The sequence below is a fragment of the Sturnira hondurensis genome, unplaced genomic scaffold (genome assembly GCF_014824575.4).
Source record: "Sturnira hondurensis isolate 20B ecotype Veracruz unplaced genomic scaffold, ASM1482457v3 Scaffold0009719, whole genome shotgun sequence".
NCBI lineage: Eukaryota > Metazoa > Chordata > Mammalia > Chiroptera > Phyllostomidae > Sturnira > Sturnira hondurensis.
In genome coordinates this window covers 765,626-786,399 of record NW_028082350.1, presented here as the reverse complement: position 1 = coordinate 786,399, position 20,774 = coordinate 765,626, and the positions used below count along the sequence as shown (strand labels likewise).

The following is a 20,774-nucleotide window of genomic DNA, read 5'->3' as shown; positions in this document are numbered from 1 at the left end:
CATTACTCACAGTGACCAAGGCACTCATTTTATTTCTCAAAATCATCATTGGGATCTTGAACAAGGCATTCAGCGGAACTGTCATCTTCCTTACTAGCTTCAGGCTACAGGCCTCACAGACAGCCATGATGCCTTTCATAAGCAAGTTCAAATTCAACTAAATGAAAAATGGTACACTTCTGTCATCAAACATCAGGGATGAATTATAACAAGGAGCCTCATTCAATTTTTGTTTATGTTTGCCTGCTGACAGCTTTTAAGCCTCACCCCTCCTTCTTCCTCTTCTGTCCCTCAAATGGGCATGTTCCCTTTGGTGCTCTTCCCTTTGGTGTGGGCAGGAGAGTCAAACTGGGCAAGCCCTCTCCACTCACACTGGACCCCACCTCCTAACCACAATAAAAACCTGGGGCCAGTCTCCTTTCCTTGCCCTTTCAAGTCATTCAGATCTGCTTGAGACTGCCCTGTTCTTCCCTTTTCATTGCGTGAGCACATAAGTAATAAGCCTTTATAACTGAGTGATAAACCTCTTCATACCTTTGTGGTATGTGTGTGTGGCATCATTACTTTCTACATCAAAATCAAATTTTGGATGGGGGTCCATTCTGGCTTGGTAGAGTGGCCACCAGAAAATCCTTTCTAACTTATTTAGCTGTGTGGTCATTAGCTGTCACACAATCTCTCTAACTCTCTTTTCTCCACTCTACAGCAGGAGTACTAATTCTGTCTAGTCTAGACAATAAGCTCGTGGACAGCGTGTCATGTCTGTGTTCCACACCGTCTTACCCCATACACCCAGTGCCAGAGACATATCCCGATGGCGTGAAAGTAGGTTTATAGTTTTGAGTACACAAAACAGTTTATTCTTACATATTTATTATATATTATTTATTTGTATTATTTGTACTATTATTGTTATCGTTTCATACATTTACTTATTATTTATCGTTTAGGTAATGATGCAAGTAATTTAACTTACTTTGCCCACCCTTGTAGTTGAATGAGTAACTGATTAAGTTCATGAATATCTAACTTTCCTGTTTCATAGTAATATGTTGATAATCAACTGAAATAGTACATTTATCATTTGTTCACTTAACAACTATTTGAGTGTTTCCACCGTTTTTGTAAACTGTAAAATATTACTCAAAACGTATTGCATTGGTTGCAATTCTCTGAAAGTAAAATATATACCCCAAACCAACGTAAAAGTAATGAAGATAGTGTTGGGAAATACATGTACTCCTGCAACAAAAGTAGGCTTTCACTCTGAGGATTAACCAACAAGTTCTTCCGTTTACCAAAGAAGGTACTAAACAAAACTACTTGAAACCAGAAAGACGTGGTCGGCAGCACAGTGATTTAAACTCTCTAGTCTGAGCCCTTTCATCAAGAGCTGACAGTTAAGGGAAGTGGGTGAGACTGGACCAACGTGACGTGGGTCAGAATCAAGGTCATGGAGCCTGAGTCCGCGGATCCGAGGCAGAGACGTCTGGAATAGGACAGCTCGGGACCACATTCCCGCACTCCACGCCCACAGAGATGCAGACCTTCCCGCCGTGGCCCCGAGGGCACTGGCTCGCAGGAAGCACAGGAAACCGTGTCCTCGGTAACAACTTTCCACAATACTCCAAAAAGCACCAGGAAAAGGAAAGGGAGAAATGAGTTACCATAACGTGAAAGGATTTAAAAACCGTCGCGAAAAGAACTGGTAAACCACCGTTGGGGAGCCCGACCCAGCGCGGCGCCACTTACCTGGCGGACAGTCAGAGGGCCCTCCATCGCGGTTCCCTCCGCCGCCCGCCGCGGTACCGCGCACGCGCGCCCGTGAGGGGAGGGGGCGACCAACCGTGCGCCCCGCGCCCACCCCTGGCGCGCCTCGCCCGCCAGCCCGCCTCCGCAGGCCCCGTGGATTCCTGCCCGCGGGGCTCGCGCCCTCTGGCGGCAGCTGACGACCCCTACATTTGGCTAGCTCCTGATGTACTGTTGATTTGTTAGCCTGGAAGTCAGTCTTTACTAGGGGTCTGGATGAGCCTGCCTTTCCTTACCTACCTACCAACCTCCAATTCCTGTATCTACCCTGAAATGGCTTCTGGGCACCAGTCACTAATCACAAAGCCCCTTCTCTGCTGCGATACATACCCTACACCATCGGGCGCAAAAATGAGTGCACCGCGGTCTTGCTCCTTTAATCCCTTCCTTGAAGTTACTGACAAAGAGTGCAAATCTTGATTCCCTGAAATGCAGCTATAAAAGACAGTCTAGAACAGTTTAGAACAAAGTATTTAGACAATCTAGAACAAAGTATTAATTGTGGATAATTAATACTTTGAGATTATGTTGAATATATTTATTGTTAGAAAATTTGTGTTCAAGTATTTAGGAGTTAAGTGTTATGAAGTGTGCAAATTGATTGCTAATGTTTCAACAAAAATAGATGCCACAGACTGAATGCTCCACGCACCAGAAATTCATATGTTGACACATAATCCCCTTTCTCACCCCTTCTGATGAGAAGACTGCATTCTATGAATAGCACGTGGCCCTCACCAGACACCAAATCTTCTGGTGTCTTGATGTCAGACGTCCAGACTCCAGAATCCTGAGAAAAAAAAATGTTTATTGTTTAAACCACCCCATCCGTAGTATTTTTCGTATACCAGCCTGGATAAACTAAAACTAACTGGATGGATGGATGGATGGATGGATGGATAGATAGATAGATAGATGAATACCACTGTTCAATGATTTTTTTCTATTTTTGTATGTTTGAAAATAATAACAATGTAATGATGGAAAGAGTCAAAGAGTCAAATCCAGTTCCACACAAAGTCGAATAATGGAGTGTATTTTTAAAGTATATATTACATGCTAAATGACAAATTACCTAATAAGATATTCAAGAAAGAATAAGTTTTTGTCCTTGTTCAGTAAAACTTAGCATAAGCTATATTTTTCTTCACTGTTGTGTACAAGAACAGGCTGAAGGAAAAATAACTGCCTATTCTTTGAACTGGAAACCATACCAAGAATTCAATTGTACTTTGAATTGAAAGAGCTTAATAGTGCCAGTATCTTTTTAATGGTTCAAGATAAATGTGATCATTATGTAAAGTATTTTTAAAAACTGTTTAATTTGAAACAAATTCAAACTTACAGAAAAGTTGCAAATATATTACAATAATTTTTTCCCTAAATCATTTGAGAGCAAACTATCAACATTGTCCCCTCTAAACTCCGAATACCTCAGTGAATATTTCCAACACACAAGGACATTTTCCTAATATATAAATAAATAATAACATATATAAATTATGATAAAATTTGGAAATTAACATTATATTGCTATCTTCTAATGCTCACATCCCATTAAAGTCCCCCCCATCCCAATAATGTCCTTTATAGCAAAAGAACCAGGCCCCAAATCATGTTACAATTAGTTGCCATATCTCCTTCAGTGTGCAATATTAAACATTCCCCCCAGGGCAGACTCACTCATCACCCATCCCACCGTAACACTCCTTGACCAACATCACAGTCCCTGCGTTCTACACCCTCCTCACTCTGTGCAGGTGCTAACACACCTTTGAACGCCACCCCTACTAAATAGTGTAAATTATTTGTAAAGGCTGAAAAGATTAAAATAATCTGATAAAGGAATATCCTGAGGTAGGGCTGAGAAAATCACTAGTTTGGCTTTAGATTTAATTTACAATGAATGACAACATTTTTAATGACCTAATTTTGAAGAAAGAGAAGTGACTAGAATTGAGTATCTGAAAAAGGAAAGATGGCTTATGTTAAAAGCAATAGGTGAAATCACAAAAGAAAAATTAATGATTTCTACTAAAATGACAAATTCCAAATGTGGAAAAATAACACATTTTAAAAAGACAAAGACTTGGTATCTTTAAGTACATAGAAATTCATTAAACAATTTAAGACATAAAATAACATAGATGGATCTCAAGATCATAATGTTGAGTAAAAAGAAGTGAGTCACAAAAAATAGTAAAATTCCTTCTATAAAATTTCAAAACATATACAACCAAACATTATACTACAAATACAGTTAAAAATACAAATATAATAAAACTCTAAGAAGAAGCAAAAAGTGAGAAGCACAAATTTCCCTTTAAGAGAGAAAGGAATTAGAATCCCTAGAGAAATTTCTAGAGAAAAAGGTGTATAGGGAACTTCAAACCAGAAAGTTGTTTGTTATATAGCCATTCTGGAAATCTTATATTTGTTTTATATTTATTCTATTATGTAATTATCTACTCAATATTCAATAAAAGTAACCATTAAGATAAGACCCTTCATAGATAAAATGAATGAAGGACATGACAGAGAATCTTGTTGGTTAGATAGAACAAACGTAGTAAAAATTGTCTGGGTTCAAGTTTTGCCTCTGCCACATATCAGCAACTCACCTAATGCCTTTTTGCCTGTGTCCTCATTTGTTATATAATAATAGCAACAGTACAGTGTTAGACCGCTAGGGTTGCCATAACAAAATTCCACAGCCCTGGCTGGTGTGGCTCAGTGGATTGAGAGCAGGCCTGTGAACCAAAGGGTCACAGCTTGATTCCCAGTCAGGGCACATGCCTGGGTTGCAAGCCAGTTCCCGGCAGGGGATGCACAAGAGGCAGCCATGCATTGATGTTGCTCTCCCTCTCTCCTTCCCTTCCCCTCTAAAGATAAATAAATAAAATATTTTAAAAAATAAAATAAACGCACTTAATAATCTGCATGTACTTATTTTTAAAAAATTCCACAGACTAGATGTCTTAATAGAAATTTATTTTCTCACAGCTAGAGGCTAGGTGTCCAAGGCTAATTCGACTTCTGGTGAGAGGACTCTCTTCCTGGAGGGGAGGTGGTGCTTTCTTGGCATGTCCTAACATGGTATGCTCTTTGGTGCCTCTTCTTATAAAGACACTAATCCTATTGATGAGAACCCAATCTTATGACCTCATTTAAACCTAAATACTTCCTGACTTTAAATTGAGCTGCACAGGGATGAGGGTTTTAATGTATTAATTTAGACAGGACAAAAACATTCAGTCCATATGTACTAAGTAATAATGGGCTCAGACGTGATGTTTTTTATAAAATAGCACAGCCTCTAGTACAGAGCAAATTTTCAGTTACCATTTTGCTCTTTTTAGTATATGCTAATCAAAAATCAAACAACAAAAAAATGCATAGCCCTGGCTATGGCCCTGGTGGATTAAGAAATAGCCTGCAAACCAAAAGGTCACCCGTTCCATTCCCAGTCAGGGCTCATCCTGGGTTGCAGGCCAGGTCGCCAGTTGGGACATGCATAAAATCTTTCTTAAAAATTTTAATAAATGTATAGTTAGGCCCTAGCCAGATAGCTTAGTTGGTTAGAGCACCATCCCAATAAATAAAAGGTTATAGGTTCAATCCTCAATCGGGGCACATATAAGAAGCAACCAATGAATGCATGAATAGGTGGAACAACAAATTGGTATTTCTATCTCTCTCCCCCTTCCTCTCTCTCTCCAAAATCAATAAATACAAAAATATAAGGCATATTTAAAAATGAGAGACCAGCCCTGGATGGTGTGGTTCAGTAGATTGAGTGCTACCTTGCAAACTGAAAGATCACAGGTTTGATTCCCAGGCAGGGCACAAGCCTGCATTGTGGGCCAGATCCCCAGTTGGGGGTGTGCAAGAGGCAATCAATGAATGTTTCTATGGCACATCGATGTTTCTTTCCTTTTTCTCCTTCTCTTTTCCTCTCTCTAATAAATAAATAAATAAAATCTAAGGAAATAAAATGATAACTCACTTTTATATCTCAGGTGTATAATAGTATAAATTGGTACTTAATAAGTCCTTTTCTGGGAGTCTATACTACTAAAGAAACAGTCCTTTATTCACCAAAACATTCTCTGTAGCCTTTCTAATATTTGTGAAATATTAGGAAGTAAATATTCAAAAAATATGGAAATGGTATTAATGAAACCATGAAAAGTTTCAGATACTATCTGTAAGACACTATTTTGGTTTTGGCAGAATCAAAAATTAAATTTCCTAAACTTAAAATATCAGAATGAAGATGGGCATCTACATAAAATATGAGACTGCAATTTTTATAGGGCTAAGCTTAACTACATGCTAATTTATTTCTGTTTAACCAGCCACAAAATTGGTACTATGTTAATAAGCAATGACACATTTTTACTTTGGGTCTCTATGCACCACTGTATTGAAATAAAAAAAACTGAAAACAGTTTGTAATCATTAATTCAAAGTTATACATCGAGTCCCTTGTATAGGCTATACAATGTTTGGAGAGCTGGATATGCATAAATAAATAACAGATAAAATCCCAATCCACATAGAGCTTATATTCTAAAGCAGGGAGACTGGTGACAGGTAAAATTATATCTATGTGAGATGGTGATAATAGCTATGAAAACAAATAAAATAGGGAAGGGACAGAAAGATTTTGAGTAAGGAGGTCATGGCCCTGACTGGTGTTGCTCAGTTGGTTGGGTGATGTCCTGAAAAGCAAAGGATCAGTGGTTTGATTCCCAGTCAGGGCACATGCCTGGGTTGCAGGTTTGATCCCAAGACCGGATGAGTTCAAGAGGCAACCAATCAATGTTTCTCTCTCACATCAGTGTTTCTCTCCCTCTCTTTCTCCCACCCTTCCCTTCTCTCTAGAAATAAATAAATAAATATATTAAAAAATTTTAAAGAAAGCACAAAAATGATAACCATTTAAAAAAATAAAGAGGTCATTGCCTTCAATAGGAAGGCAATGTTTGAATAAAGGCATGAAGGAAGAAGGGAATACGCCCCATAGATATCTGAGGCAAGGGGTTGGAGACAGAGGGATGAGTGAGCTCAAAGGTCTGTAGGGTGGGAGGATGCCTGGTCTGTTTGAAGAGCAACAAGGGAGGCCAGTGTAGACAGAGACAAGTAAGCGAGAGGAGGAGGAGTATAAATCAGATCGGCCGGGCAAGGTGGCTGAGGACTAACTAGCCAGGTCTCAGAGAGCCTTTTAGATATTGTAAAGACCGATTTTTCCTCTGCCTGAGGTGGAAGCCAGTGGAGGTTTCTGAGAATAAGAGTGGAATGACTTACATTGTCAAAGAACCACTCTGGCTACTGTGTCCTCCTGACTGGCCTTCTTGCTTCTGTCCTTTCCCCTTATGGGCAGTAAAGGGGAGTCTGGCCTGACACCCAAATAAGAAAGGCCCCTGCCTTGAACTATTTTTGAGGGCTCTATTCCGGGCCTCCTCTGGCCACAATCTCCCTTTCTAGATCATACTCCAAGTAGCCAGAACCCTGGAATTCCTTGCCCAGACTGCCCAAGTCCTCTTCCAGGAACTACAAAGTCGTCCCCTGTTGATTTGCTCTTCCAAGAGTGGATCACATCACTCTACAGCATACCCTCAGGCTGTAGAGTTGCCAACCCGGTGGCTGTTTGCAATGGATATGGATGGAGCATGGACATGCAGACTGCAGTGTCCATATGCATGAAAACAGCGCTCCTTGCAGTGGGGAATGGAGCCAGATCTGGGAACAGAAGAAGAGCAGGCTGCAGGCTAGTGGCCAGGAAACTTATCTCCACATCTCTTACTTCCTGGCAAGAACTCTGACAGTTCTTGAGGAGCCCAGGAATTCTAAATTTGTACTGGTCTCTCGGGTCTTTGTAGATAAATATTTGTCAACACAGGAAAGTAGAAGATATTTATGTTTTTTATTTACCATTTTAAAAAATGATTGCAATATGGGCGTCCATTTTCTTGGCCCAAGCTCTACAAATGCTAGAGATTATAAAGGGGTGATAATAGAAACAAAGAGACCAATTTGAAAGTTACTGCCATAACTCAGATGAGATAATGATTTGAACCAGCATGGTGATGATAGCAGTGGTGAGAAATGGTCAGATTCTGCATGTACAGTATTTTGAAAGAAGAATTAAAATGATTTTCTGATGAATTGGTTTTGTAGTGTGGGAGAATAAAGTTAAGGTAAATTCTAAAACCATTTGCCTGAACAACTAAAAGGATAGAACAGCTATTTAGTGGGATAAGAAAGTCTCAGAGAATAACACTCTGGAGAGCTATGAGTTTTAAATATAATAAATTTGAGCTGCCAGTTACACACCCTAGTAGAAATGTGGAGTGAGGAATTGTATACATAAGCCTGAAGCTCAGAGGATATAAATTTTGAAATTATCAGAATACCAATGGTATTTTCCATTTAATACCAAAATGAAGGAAAAAATGAAGACCACACAAAGTGAAATAAAGCAAAATATACAGGGAACCATCAATGAAGGGAAGGAAACTGGGACTCAAATCAACGATTTGGAACAAAAGGAAGAGATAAACATCCTAGTGGAATAGAATGAAGAAACAAGACTTCAAAAAAATGAGGAGATAGCCCTGGTTGGTGTAGCTCAGTGGATTGAGTGCAGGCCTGCCGAACCACACAATCGCGGTTTGATTCCCAGTCAGGGCACATGCCTGTGTTGCAGGCCAGTTCCCAGCAGGGGACTCATGAGAGGAAACCATACATTGATATTTCTTTCCTTTCCTTTCCTTCCTCTTTAAAGATACAGAAATAAAATCTTTTAAAAAGTGAGGAGAGGCTTAGGAATCTCTGGGACAACTTTAGTCATTCCAACATCCAATTCATAGGGGTGCCAAAAGGAGAAGAAGAAGAGCAAGAAATTGAAAATTTATTTGAAAAAATAATGAAGGAGAACTTCCCCAATCTGGCAAAGCAAACAGACTTCCAGGAAGTCCAAGAAGCTCAGAGAGTCCCAAAGAAGTTGGACCCAAGGAGGAACACACCAAGGCACAACATAAGTATGTTACCCAAGATTAAAGATAAGGAGAGAATCCTAGAAGCAGCAAGAGATAAGGGGACAATCACAAAAGGGTTTCCATCAGCCTATCAGCTGATTTCTCAAAAGAGACCTTACAGGCAGGCAAGAAAGGGCTGGAAAGAAGTATTCCAAGTCATGAAAGACAAAGACCTACATCCAAGACTGCTCTACCCAGCAAAGCTATCATTTAGAATGGAAGGGTAGATAAAGTGCTTCCCAGATAAAGTCAAAGTAAAAGAGTTCTTCATCACCAAGCCCTTATTATATGAAATTTTAAAGGGACTTATCTAAGAAGAAGAAAGTCAAAACTATGAACAGTAAAATGACAACAAACTCACAACCATCAAGAAGAGAACCTAAAAAACAAAAACAAAAACTAAGCAAAGAACTAGAATAGGAACAGAATCACAGAAATGGAGATCATGTGAAGGACTGTCAGTGGGGAGGGGGAGAATAGGGGTAAAAAAGTACAGGGAATAAGAAGAATAGTTGGTAGGCATAAAATAGACAGGAGGAGGTTAAGAATAGTATAGGAAATAGAGAAGCCAAAGAACTTACATGTACGACCCATGGACATGAAATAAGGGGTCAGGGGATGCTGGAGGGAGAGGGGATGCAGAGCAGAGGGGAGATAAAGGGGAGGAAAAAATGGGACAACTGTAATAGCATAACCAATAAAATATACTTTAAAAAAAACCCAGAAGTACAAATTGGGCCCTGTCTGGGTAGTTCAATTGGTTAGAGCATCTTCCCAATATGCCAAAGTTTAGGGTTTGATCTCTGATCAGGGCACATACAAGAATCAACCAATGAATTTATAAACAAGGGGAACAATAAATCAATGTGTGCGTCTATCTCTCTTCCCTCCCTTCCTTTCTCTGTCTAAAATCAATAAATAAAAAAATAAGTACAAGTTGTTATTACAGAATAATCATGGGAATGTTAAGTACAGCTAGGGGATATAGTAAATAATATGCTAGTAACTATGTACTGTGTCCAATAGGTACAAGATTTATCAGGATGATCACTTACTAAGTTATGTGATGTGTAATCACTGGGTTGTACACCTGAAACTAATATAATATTGTATGTCAATTGTAATGGAAAAATAAAAATGATTTAAATTTAAGAAACCCTCTTAAATCCCACTTTTTGCCTACTAGATTACAAAAACACAGACATTTGATAACAGATTCTATTGAGTAGATTGTTGGGAATACAGGAACTTTCTGTGGGAGTATAAAGTGGCATACACTTTGGCAATAGCTATAAAAATTACAAAAATGCATATACTCTTGCAGCATTTCCACTTCTGGAGTTTTTCCTATAGATTTAATTGCATACATGCAAAATAAGCTGCAATGATACTCATTGGAGAATTGTTTGCATTAGTAAAAATTGGAAACGAATATTCATTAGTGAATGCCTGGCTAAGTAAACTATATACATTCACTAACTGGAATTCTATGATGTACCTTTTTTTTTAAATAATGAGAGGGATTGAGAGCAACAAAATGGCAGAAGTAGGGAACATTGTGAATCTGCACTTTCACAAACGCAACAAATAAGCTGGCAAAAGCTGTCAGGGCCGACTTATTCAGAACTCTGGAATCCAGTCAAAAACTTTCAACAATCAAAGGAAAACTTCATTAAGAAAAAAAACAGCTGAGTCTCAGTAAAATTGCTGGTGACATTTCAGTTTACCCCATTCCCATTCCCTACTCCGTAGTCCACATCCCGGGGACTGGAGGAAGTACTATTGGAGGAAGCAGTAGAGAACTTACTCTTGAAGAATTGTGGTTGTTTGCTTTGATCTGTCTGACAGGTCCCTGGAAGACCAGCTCGGGGATTTGCCTTTATTTTACCTAAATCAGAACTCTCCCAGGATTGGGACAGTCTACCTAATGGGGACAGGGGGGTGGGGTGTAGGGGGCATTGTTTGAAAACATTTGAAGGTATATTATTAGGTGCTAGCTTGGGGCAAAGGAAAACAGTTGAGGCAAACAAGGGACAACATGAAAAGTTTGGGAGGAAATGCTGGAGAATGAGATGTTTGGAGGAATAAAGGCCTTGAGAAGCTTCCACAAATTCCTGGCAATCTAGAAAGACACGCACATGTCCAGATTTGGGTGTACGTACAGAAAAGGGGTAAGAAGGCCCTAAGCTCTCACCTCTGGCTGACCTTCGGGCTCTGCACAAGCAGTAAGGTAAGACGGAGTTGTAAATTGCCTTCCTGGGTGTTGAAGGCAGGACAAAACACATATACGTACAGCCCATCTGCAAAAAGTGGGATATCTTTCTTTTCCCCTCCCTCCTACTCTCCCTTCCTCTCCCCTCCCTTCTCCTCCCTTCTTTCCTTCCTCTGCTTCCAGGAGTTTAAGGAAATCTGTGAAATCACTAGCTGATCATTAAGCTAACAAAGATTTTTATTAGCTTAGCAGAGTACAAACTTTACAAAACTAGTTCAATTCATGAGTTATCTAGGGTAGTCAAATTCATTGAGAACAGAGTAGAATGATGATTTCAAGGGGCTAGGAGAGGGGGAGTCCAGAATGAGGAGCTCATGTTTAATAAGTACAGAGTTCGGTTTGGAGAGATGAAAAAGTACTGCAGGTGGATGGTGGGGATGGCTGCGCAGGAGTGTGAATGCACTTAATGCCACCGAACTGTACACTCAAAATGGATAAAATGGTAAATTTCGTTATGCATATTTTGCCACAATAAAAAATAATAGTTCATAAAAATAACTAAACAAACAACAAATACCAGGACAAGCAGCAATAACAAACCCTAGGAAGGTGGACAATCTGATTTCCAGAATTTATAATATTCAATAGTATTCATTATAATATTCAAATAATGTCCAGTTTTCCAACAAAAATTATTATAAGGCTTGAAGAAAATAAGAAAGTATGGCCCATACACAGAAAATGGATACAAACTGTCTCTGATGAAGCGCAGACACTGAACAGATACAACTTTATTTTTTCAAAAGATTTTATTGATTAATTTTAGAGTGAGGGGGAGGGAGGGAAAAAGAGAGGGAGAGAAATATCAATGTGTGGTTGACTCTCACATGGCCCCCAATGGGGATCTGGCCTGCAACCCAGGCATGTGCCTTGATTGGGAATTGAACCAGCGACCCTTTGGTTAGCAGCCTGTGCTCAAACCACTGAGCCACTCTGGCCAGAGCAAACTTTTTTTTTTTAAGTTTTTATTTATTTATGTTTAGAGAAAGGGGAAGAGAGAAAAAAGAGAGGGAGAGAAATAACTATTAGGTTGCCTTTTGCATGCCCCCAACCTGGGACCTGGCCCACAAGCCAGGCATGTGTCCTGACTGGGAATGGAACCAGCAACCTTTCGGTTCAAAGGCAAGCACTTAATTCACTGAGCCGCACCAGCCAGGGCCAGATAAAACTTTAAATTAACTATTTGTATATGCTCAAACTGCAAAAGGAAACCATGTACAGAAATGGAAGCCATGAGAACAATGTCTCACCATATAGAAAATATCAATAAAGAGGCTCTGGCTGGCGTAGCTCAGTGGATTGAGCGCGGGCCTGCGAACCACACGATCACGGTTCGATTCCCAGTCAGGGCACATGACTGGGTTGCGGGCCAGTTCCCGGCAGGGGACACACCAGAGGCAACCATACATTGATATTTCTCTCTCTCTCTCTCTCTCTCTCTCTCCTTCCTTTCCCCTCTAAAGATAAATAAATAAAATCTAGGGGAAAAATTTAAAAAATAATAAAAAAATAAAAAAAATATATCAGTAAAGAAATGATCAGAGGAGCCACATAGGAATTCTGGGGATGAAAGGTACAATATAACTGGAGCACAGTTTATGCCTGGTTTTCTCTAAAGCTGAGATGGCATCCCAGGTTCAAAACCTCATCTGTGAAGAGTGTTGGGTTGCCATTAATCACGTAGTGTCTTATAAACTGCACATCAGTGATGCTTAATTGTCTATGGCCTGTTATTACAATGAAGACTTGGGAGCACTTCTCTTTCCTGAATTCTTCGAAGACCAAGCTGAGGTGAAGAGGGAATTTGGGAAGCAGTTCCTAAGATATCTAAGAAGACCTGAGGGTAAAATCTGCCTTCGGGTGATTAAGAGGCCTGATACAGATAACTGGGAAACTGGCATAAAGGCTCTAGAGTCTGCTGTGGAGATGGAGATCAAGTTAACCAAGCTTCTGAAAGACCTGCAGACAGTGGCTTCTGACAACAGTGATAAGGATCTCTTACACTTCGTGGGAAAATACCTGGATCCACAGAAGAGGAACACAAGGTATCTGCAACACCAGCTTGTATATCAATCACAAGGGATTAGAAAAACAGGCTCAGCAGGAAGACCCATTTAAAGAGCCTGATGAAGTGTCAGGCAGCAAAGTCTTCCCACTGTAGTAGACCCTGAAATCAGCTACTTAAGAATCTTAATCTTCTTAATCTGAGTTATAAAAAAAAGAAAGAAAAAAGGTACAATAACTGAAATTAAAATTTCACTGAGGGGTTCAGTAGCAGATCTGAGCAGGCAAACATAAAGATAGTTTAATTGAGATGATCAAATCTAAGGAGTAGAATTTTCTAAAAAAATGAACAGAGCCCTGGCCATAATGGTTCAGTTGGTTAGGTGACATCCTGCAAAGCAAAGGTTGGTGGTTCGATTCCCAGTCAGGGCACATGCCTGGGTAGCAGGCCAGGTCCCAGGTTCTGGACATGGGATAGGCAACCTGGTCAATATTTCTCTCCTTCTCTTTCTCCCTACCTTCCCCCTTCTTTAAAAATAAATGAGTAAAATGTTAAAACAAAATAAATGAACAGAAGAGGTCTGTGAAATAGCATGAAGTGCACTAACATACACATAATGGAAGTCCCAGAAGGAGAGAAGAGAGAGAAAGGGACAGAAAGAATGTTTGAAGAAATAATAACCAAAAAAATGAAGGAAACTTTTTGTACTGAGCTACAAAACATGGAGGAGCTACAAAACACGTTGTTAAATAACAAGAGCAAAGTGCAAATTATATATAGCCCCCAAAATGCATACTATGAATCTAATCACAGGGAAACATCAGACAAATTCAAACTGAGTGATTCTACACAGAAAAATCAAGCTCATGAAAGCCATAAAAAGACTAAAGCATAGCTACGTATTAAAGGGGACAGAAGACACATGGCAACTGAAAACAATGTGTGACCTTGAGGTGGATCCTAAATCAGGAAAAAATTTTCTTTCTTAGGCTTTTTCCCTCCCTTCCTTCCTTCCTTCTTTCCTTCCCCTCTCTCTCTGTCTGTCTCTCTTTCTTTTTCTTTTTTTGCCATAAACAATATTATTGGGACAATTGGAGAACTTTGAATAGTCTGCACATAAGATTATAGAATTCATTCAATATTGCTTATATTGTTTTTTATAATTATGCTATGGTTAGGTATAAGAAGGTCCTTGTTTTAGAAAATATACATAATGTATGTATATTTACTTAGGTTTAACTGAGGTAGTTTAGGTCTAACTGACTCTCAAATGATTCAGAAAATAATTATATACAGAGAGAATAATAAAACAAGTAAAACAAACATGGAAATGCTAACAATTGGGGAATCTGAGTAAAGGATATATAAGAAACCTTTATACTATTTTTACTTACTTTGGAAATTACAAACTAATATAACCTGTCAAAAAAAAAAAACCCCAACACAAAGTTAAACTGGCCAGTCCAGGTGTGTGCTTCTGCAGTCGCACAAGTGCAAGCCGGCAGAGCTGCAAACAGAAAAGCAGGTCTAAGATAAAGAGTAGCACTTCCTTTATCTTAGAGACAGAACAATTGTCTCCACCGGGAAGAAACCCAGTGGACAGAACAACTTCAGAGACTCATAAAAGCGAAGGACGTGTGTGAAGTAGAAGCTGGCAATGGGGTAAGAAGAGAAAGGTGCAAGCTGAGAGAGTTCCTACGTCATTTGCTAAAGGTGTTGGGTTTCTAGATTTTATTTCATTAAACTGTGAATTATTTAAATCCACCTTGAACCAATTTATAAAATGGAATTACTTATACTGTATTATCTAATGTAGCACTATAATCTATGGTGTTAAATAAATAAACATACCCAAATCTGATCCCTCCCTATTCCTTTTTGTTAATGATACCTATTAACCTCACAATTTTAGCATCGCTATTTGAAGTAGGAATTCTCTGCTTTTACAAAGATAGAAGCCAATGTTTTCTAATAAACTGTTGATAGTGTAATTAAATTCAGAGATCATTAAACAGGTTGAGACAATGTTTTCCTTTATATAATGCTCTTCCTTGAAATTAGACATTTAGAAACTACTTATCTATTTTAGTGAATCTAATAGGCCACAGGAGTATTATTTTTTTTAAATCTCTAGTGAGGTCATTTACAATTTAGCAGTTATCATTCATGGATAAGTGCTCTATTTCTGCCTTCTAAAGATAAGTATATGAATTGTGCTCATTGTGAGTAGAAGCCAATGCTAAATATATATAATTTGTAAAGTACATAGTATGTTTACGTAGTTATATTTATGGGAAACAGAGAGGAGAATACTCATGTCAGTGACTAACTTGTGTTGGACCACACAACAGTGCACGCAAAACACAGTACAACCCCCGGAAAAGAGCATCTACACACAATTCAGATCCTCGGGTAGGAAAAAGGCATAGAAAGAAAGATGTAGAACTGAATGTTCAATTTTCTCAAAATGAAGGCTACAATGTGAAGGCCACCTTTTATTTTTTATTATTTTTTCTTTTAATTAGCACTATTTTATTGAATTTATTGGGGTGACATTGATTAATAAAATTACACAGGCTTCAGGTAAATAATTCTGTGATATGTCATCTGTATATTATATTGCGTGTTCACTACCCCAAGTCAAGTCTCCTTCCATCGCCATTTGTCCCCACCATTACACTCTCCTTGAGGACACTATTTTAGCGAGAACCTCTGGAAACAAAATGCTTGTCTGACCATATTCAACGTGGCTGGAAAAGTCACAGTAGTTACTTCTATTCAATTAGAGCTTTTGTGGAAGAGAAAAGGGTACGGAGGGAAGAAGTGGATGAGTAGTGTTTAGTTCGGTTCCCTAGAAGGTGAGCCTGAGAGAGATTCTGGTGAAAGTGACTTATTGAGGAAGAGCTGTTGGTTGGGGTGAAATTCACAAGGGAGGGAGGGAAGAAGGAGACATGTGGATGCAGCTGAAGTCTGTCCTCAACCTGAATGTCATTATAGACTTGTCCCACCTTCAGGCAACAGGACTGGTCATTGATACCCTCACATTGTCTTGTGACCACTGACAGGGGTTGGGGCAGACACAGAGTGCTTAACCTTTTGGGCACTGCCAGATGTGGCACCTGCTGTTGGTTTAAGGCTAGTTTCAGTGCGAATGTACTGCGGTGAGTTCTTAGCAGCTAAGACTCAGCTGGAGGATGGATGACCTGGACTGGTAAAGGGGCTACAGGCAGTTCACCAACAGGGTCAACTACAGGTAATATTTTCGTTTGTGATCTTTTTCTATTTTATCTTAACTTCTCCCGATTTACTTCAATTGCATAGTTTAATTCTAGAACATTTTTGGTAGTAATCATAAAAAATAAAACTGCATTCTATTATTTATTTATTTATTTATTTTAACTTTATTTTTTGTTGTTGTTGTTACTATTACAGATGTCTCCATTTTCCTCCCTTTGCCAACCTCCACCCAGCCTGCCCCTCCCTTCCTCTGGCCATCACCACCCTGCTGTCTGTGTCTATGCATCATGCATATAATAGGCCCTTTGGCTAATCCCTGCACCTTCTTTCATCCAGTTGCGGCCCCCTGCTTCCCTGTGGCAGCTGTCAGTCTGTTCCATGTATGCATGCTTTGGGGTTTTTTTGTTCATCAGTTTATTTTGTTCATTAGATTCACATATAATTGAGGCCATATGGCATTTGTCTCTCTAATATTTTAAACACTTTTTATTTAGCATCTGGGTTAATTGTTACTTAATGATTTTAAAAAGCAAAATAAAAAGTTTAAGTTAATTTTCATAAGAGTCACTGAAAGTCTTAAATCTAATTAAGTCATATAATTGAGCAGTTAAGGGAAAAGTCTTTTAGTAAAACAAGTGGACTTAAAATCTGGCTTCAATGTACACTAGCTGTATGATTGTTTGCAAGATTCTTCTATGTTTCTCATCTGCTTTATCTGGAAAAAAGAGAAATATGACCATAGTAACTCTTTCTTAGACATGTTGTGAGGTTTAAAGAATATGGGATGGGCTTTCATTTCCAGCTCTGGTGATAGAGTGGGACACATAATTGGACAAAACTTCCCACTAAGAAAAACTATAAAAGCATGGTTATAGTTTTCAAAAATCTGCAAATTGTAAGACAGCTAATAAAATGGTAAGAATTATCAGGCCAATGTCTAAGGAACTCAGAAAAATGAATGAAGTCATGAAGCTGCTTTTGCCCTGTATCTAGCCAAACCGTAAGTTTTCATTTTCAAGGCCTGGTGAGGAGAATGACAGAAACAAAGTCCCAATGTAGACAGTCTAATGGGAAACCACCTTCCCATTAAGCTGGTTGTGAACTTGAAGAAAACATGTCCCACGTTGTCACCTATAAGAGATTAAAAGGTGGGTTGAGGAGCTCATACCTGAAAAGTTTTAATTGCAAACCAACCATTATACTGCTTCGTAGATCACATTACCTAGGTGTTCCAATGACACTTCAAATTGTGAATTTAGTTTAAAGTCATTTGGGAAGGCCTTTTTTTATAGGAGAATCCTAGCTAATAAATATGGAATGAATGATAAAATTGGATATCCACGAAATCATGGATCTAAACCTGTGCTCTTCAATATAGTAACCAGTAACCAAAATTTGCTATTTGAATTTAAATTAATTAAAATTAAAACTTAGTGCCTCAGTCACACTAGCACTTTGCAGGTACTCTTACTGACCATGGCATTTTGACCCACACTCAGACAAAGGGGAATCAGACTACCAGAACAGAACAGCTGATGATACTTTCAGTACAAGATAATTGTTAGAGCAAAATTCTCAGGATCTAAGGATGGTAATAGAACAGCTATGTTTTAAAGCTCTAGAAAGAAATATACATACAGGCACATTTAGTTAAACATATTATGTGGCTGTAATTCAGGAATTCTTTTCCAAAAAGAGTAAGCCCATCTTTTTTTGCTTGCTTCTGTCGTGTTTATGAGTGAGTTATTTTAATGAAGTATAATTTTAAAATCTCCAGTTCATAATATTTAAATTGATAATGCTTTATGCTTCAAGTTAATTTGTTGTAAAACCAAGGTGCCTGTTTTTCCTCCTACTCAATATATGGACTCAGTAGTCCATGATTCTGTGTACAACGTTTCTAGGAATTAGTTTAATGTTCTCATATGAAAACACATTTTGAGGATATGGTATAGCTAGCTAACTCTTCTTATAATGCAGGCCATGTTTTTATGGACAAAGAATTGCAATACAAGTTATAATCTATTGACTGGAAGGCTCAAATAAGGTTGTCACTGAATTTAGGATAAAATACAGGCAATGTGGCATGTGCAAAATTCCCTTTGGGAAACCCAGAAGACACACCAAAGAAACACAGCAACTGCAGAGGTACATTGTATTATTTTTTACTTGAGCAACTCTATAAATACCAGGGGGTTATTTAATTGTGGTTATCACAAAAGAGCATAGTATGAGTGAACTCTCATACTTACCTGGCAGTAATTGAATCAAAGTAATACCAACAGGTGCTGTTACAGGAAAGGCATATATTTGAAATGGTGTCTTGTCAGTTCATTCTATTTAATTTTTAATTTTTTGACTAGGTAACAGTCACATGATTCAAATGCCAAGAAATATATTTTATTTTTGAATTAGTCATTTCCTGAAGAGCTTTGTATTTGATGATGAATTTCTATGTGAAATGAGGCCAACATTTATTTGGGGTCTTTTTAAAAGCATTCAAACTGTGGCTGGGTAGCTCAGTTGATTTGAGCATCATCCCTGATACACCAAGGTTGTGGGTTTGATCCCCAGTCAAGGCACAAGCAAGAATTAACTAATGGATGCATAAATGAGTAGAACAACAAATCAATATTTTTCCACTCTCTCTCTTCCCGCTCCTCTCTCTAATATCAATAAATTAAAAAAGGTATTCAGTAAGCACTTATATTTTAATAGGCACCAGCACCATCAGTCCAGCTTTTAACTTACAAGCATGTTGCTGAAGTTTCTGGTTTGAAGACTACCTTCATGACTTTTGCCATATCTTATTGCCTGTAATTTTTTGCACTTAATATTTTTCTTTAAAAAATATTCACTAGAAAATATTTACTAGTTTGGCCTCCTCCCTAAGGAGGAGGCCTCCTCCATTAAATCTTGGATATGATGTACTAAATGTTTGCCTCTATGCAGTGCAATGTATACCATTCACCTGTTTGTCTCTGAAAACTCTCTCATGGACTCAGAGCTGCGCTGTGCAGATCCTCTTTCCAGGAAAGAGTTGGTGCCCAGCCTCCAACTGTCAGCTCCTTCTAGGTCAGATCTGCAGGTGCCAGCTCACCAGAAATCACATCCTCACAGAGCACCCTGAACCTGGATTCTGGGAGAAGCAGGGGCGATAAGGTCTGGCCATTTCAACTTGATGCATGTCAGCTCTGATCGACAATATTGGCTCCAGAGCTTCCCCACAACAGTGGCCCAGACTGTGTCACTCCAGCTTTGTATTTTGATTTTTTCTATATTCAACCTTGCTTCTCTCTGCCAGCTTTCTCAAATGTTGATTTCAAATGAGCACCTTGTACCTCCATCTTTACGTAAGCATCTGTCTCTGAAGAACCCAGCCTGCAGCACCAGGCTTGAGGAAATACTGTCCTAAATCATCTATTAAAGAAGTGTCAAAAGGTCTTTATAGACTTTAAAATGCTATTTAAAAAAGTCCATAAGTACAATTTTATGTGATTGAAGGCAATTTGACTTTTATAAAATGTGTCCAAAACTCTTAGTGCCATTTTAAGTCATTTGGAAATGCTAGATGTACTAGCTCTTTGAGAGTTGTGACACTTTATGAGTTATTCAGAGAATGGTTAAAAATCAAATGTTATATTTTTTATGTAATTTAATTTTAGCTTTATTTTAATTGTTCAAGTACAGTTTTCTGTCTCAAAATGTTATCCTAATAGATTAAAGCAAAAGGAATTTTGAATCCCAATACAGATGCTGTTTTTTAAGAAAGATTTTATTTATTTATTTTTAGAGGGGGGAAGGGAAGGAGAGAGGGAGAAGAAACAGCAATGTGTGGTTGCCTCTGGAGTGCCCCCACAATTTTTCTGGGCACCTAGCTTGCAACCCAGGCATGTGCTGGGAACTGAACTGGCAACCCTTTGGTTCACAGGCCAGCACTCAATCCACTGAGCCACACCATCCGGGGCTAAATGCTGTATTTTAAAAATGGATTAATGGACTAAATATATCCTTTTTTTAGAAAAGAGAAATCCTTACCTGAGGACATACTTACTGATTTTAGAGACAGGTGAAGGGAGGGAGGGAGAAAGAGATGGAGAGAAACATTCATCAGTTGCATGAGCCCTGACCAGCAACCAAACCCGCAACCTAAGTGTGTGCCCTGCCTGGAATCAAACTAGCAACCTTTTATGGGATACCACTCCAACCAACTGAGTCATACTGGCCAAGGCCTGAATTATATTCTTTTATACTTATATCCATAGACTAAGCCTGTATGTGACAAAATTAAAATATGTCTAGGAATTTTTATTCCTTTTTGAAATCACCTGCATATAAAGTAATAGGCAGAAGACAAATGGCTAGACATACCATAAATGCCTAAAACTACGGTTAATAGAGTCTTTTT

The 20,774-nt window shown here is 38.7% G+C and overlaps 1 protein-coding gene across 2 annotated transcripts in view; it reads right to left on the bottom strand.

Annotated features, from left to right (window-relative positions):
- The window catches only part of GRAMD1C (GRAM domain containing 1C), a 102,082-nt gene extending 100,229 nt beyond the window's left edge, over positions 1 to 1,853 (bottom strand). Inside the window, exon 1 of one of the 2 annotated variants that reach the window (XM_037057397.1) lies at positions 1,753 to 1,853. In XM_037057397.1, the coding sequence (XP_036913292.1) occupies positions 1,753 to 1,779 (27 nt within the window). In that variant the 5' untranslated portion in view covers positions 1,780 to 1,853. The remainder of the gene's footprint in view (positions 1 to 1,752) is intronic. The other variant, XM_037057398.1, reaches the window with a different exon arrangement.
- Positions 1,854 to 20,774: the final 18,921 nt, after the last annotated feature.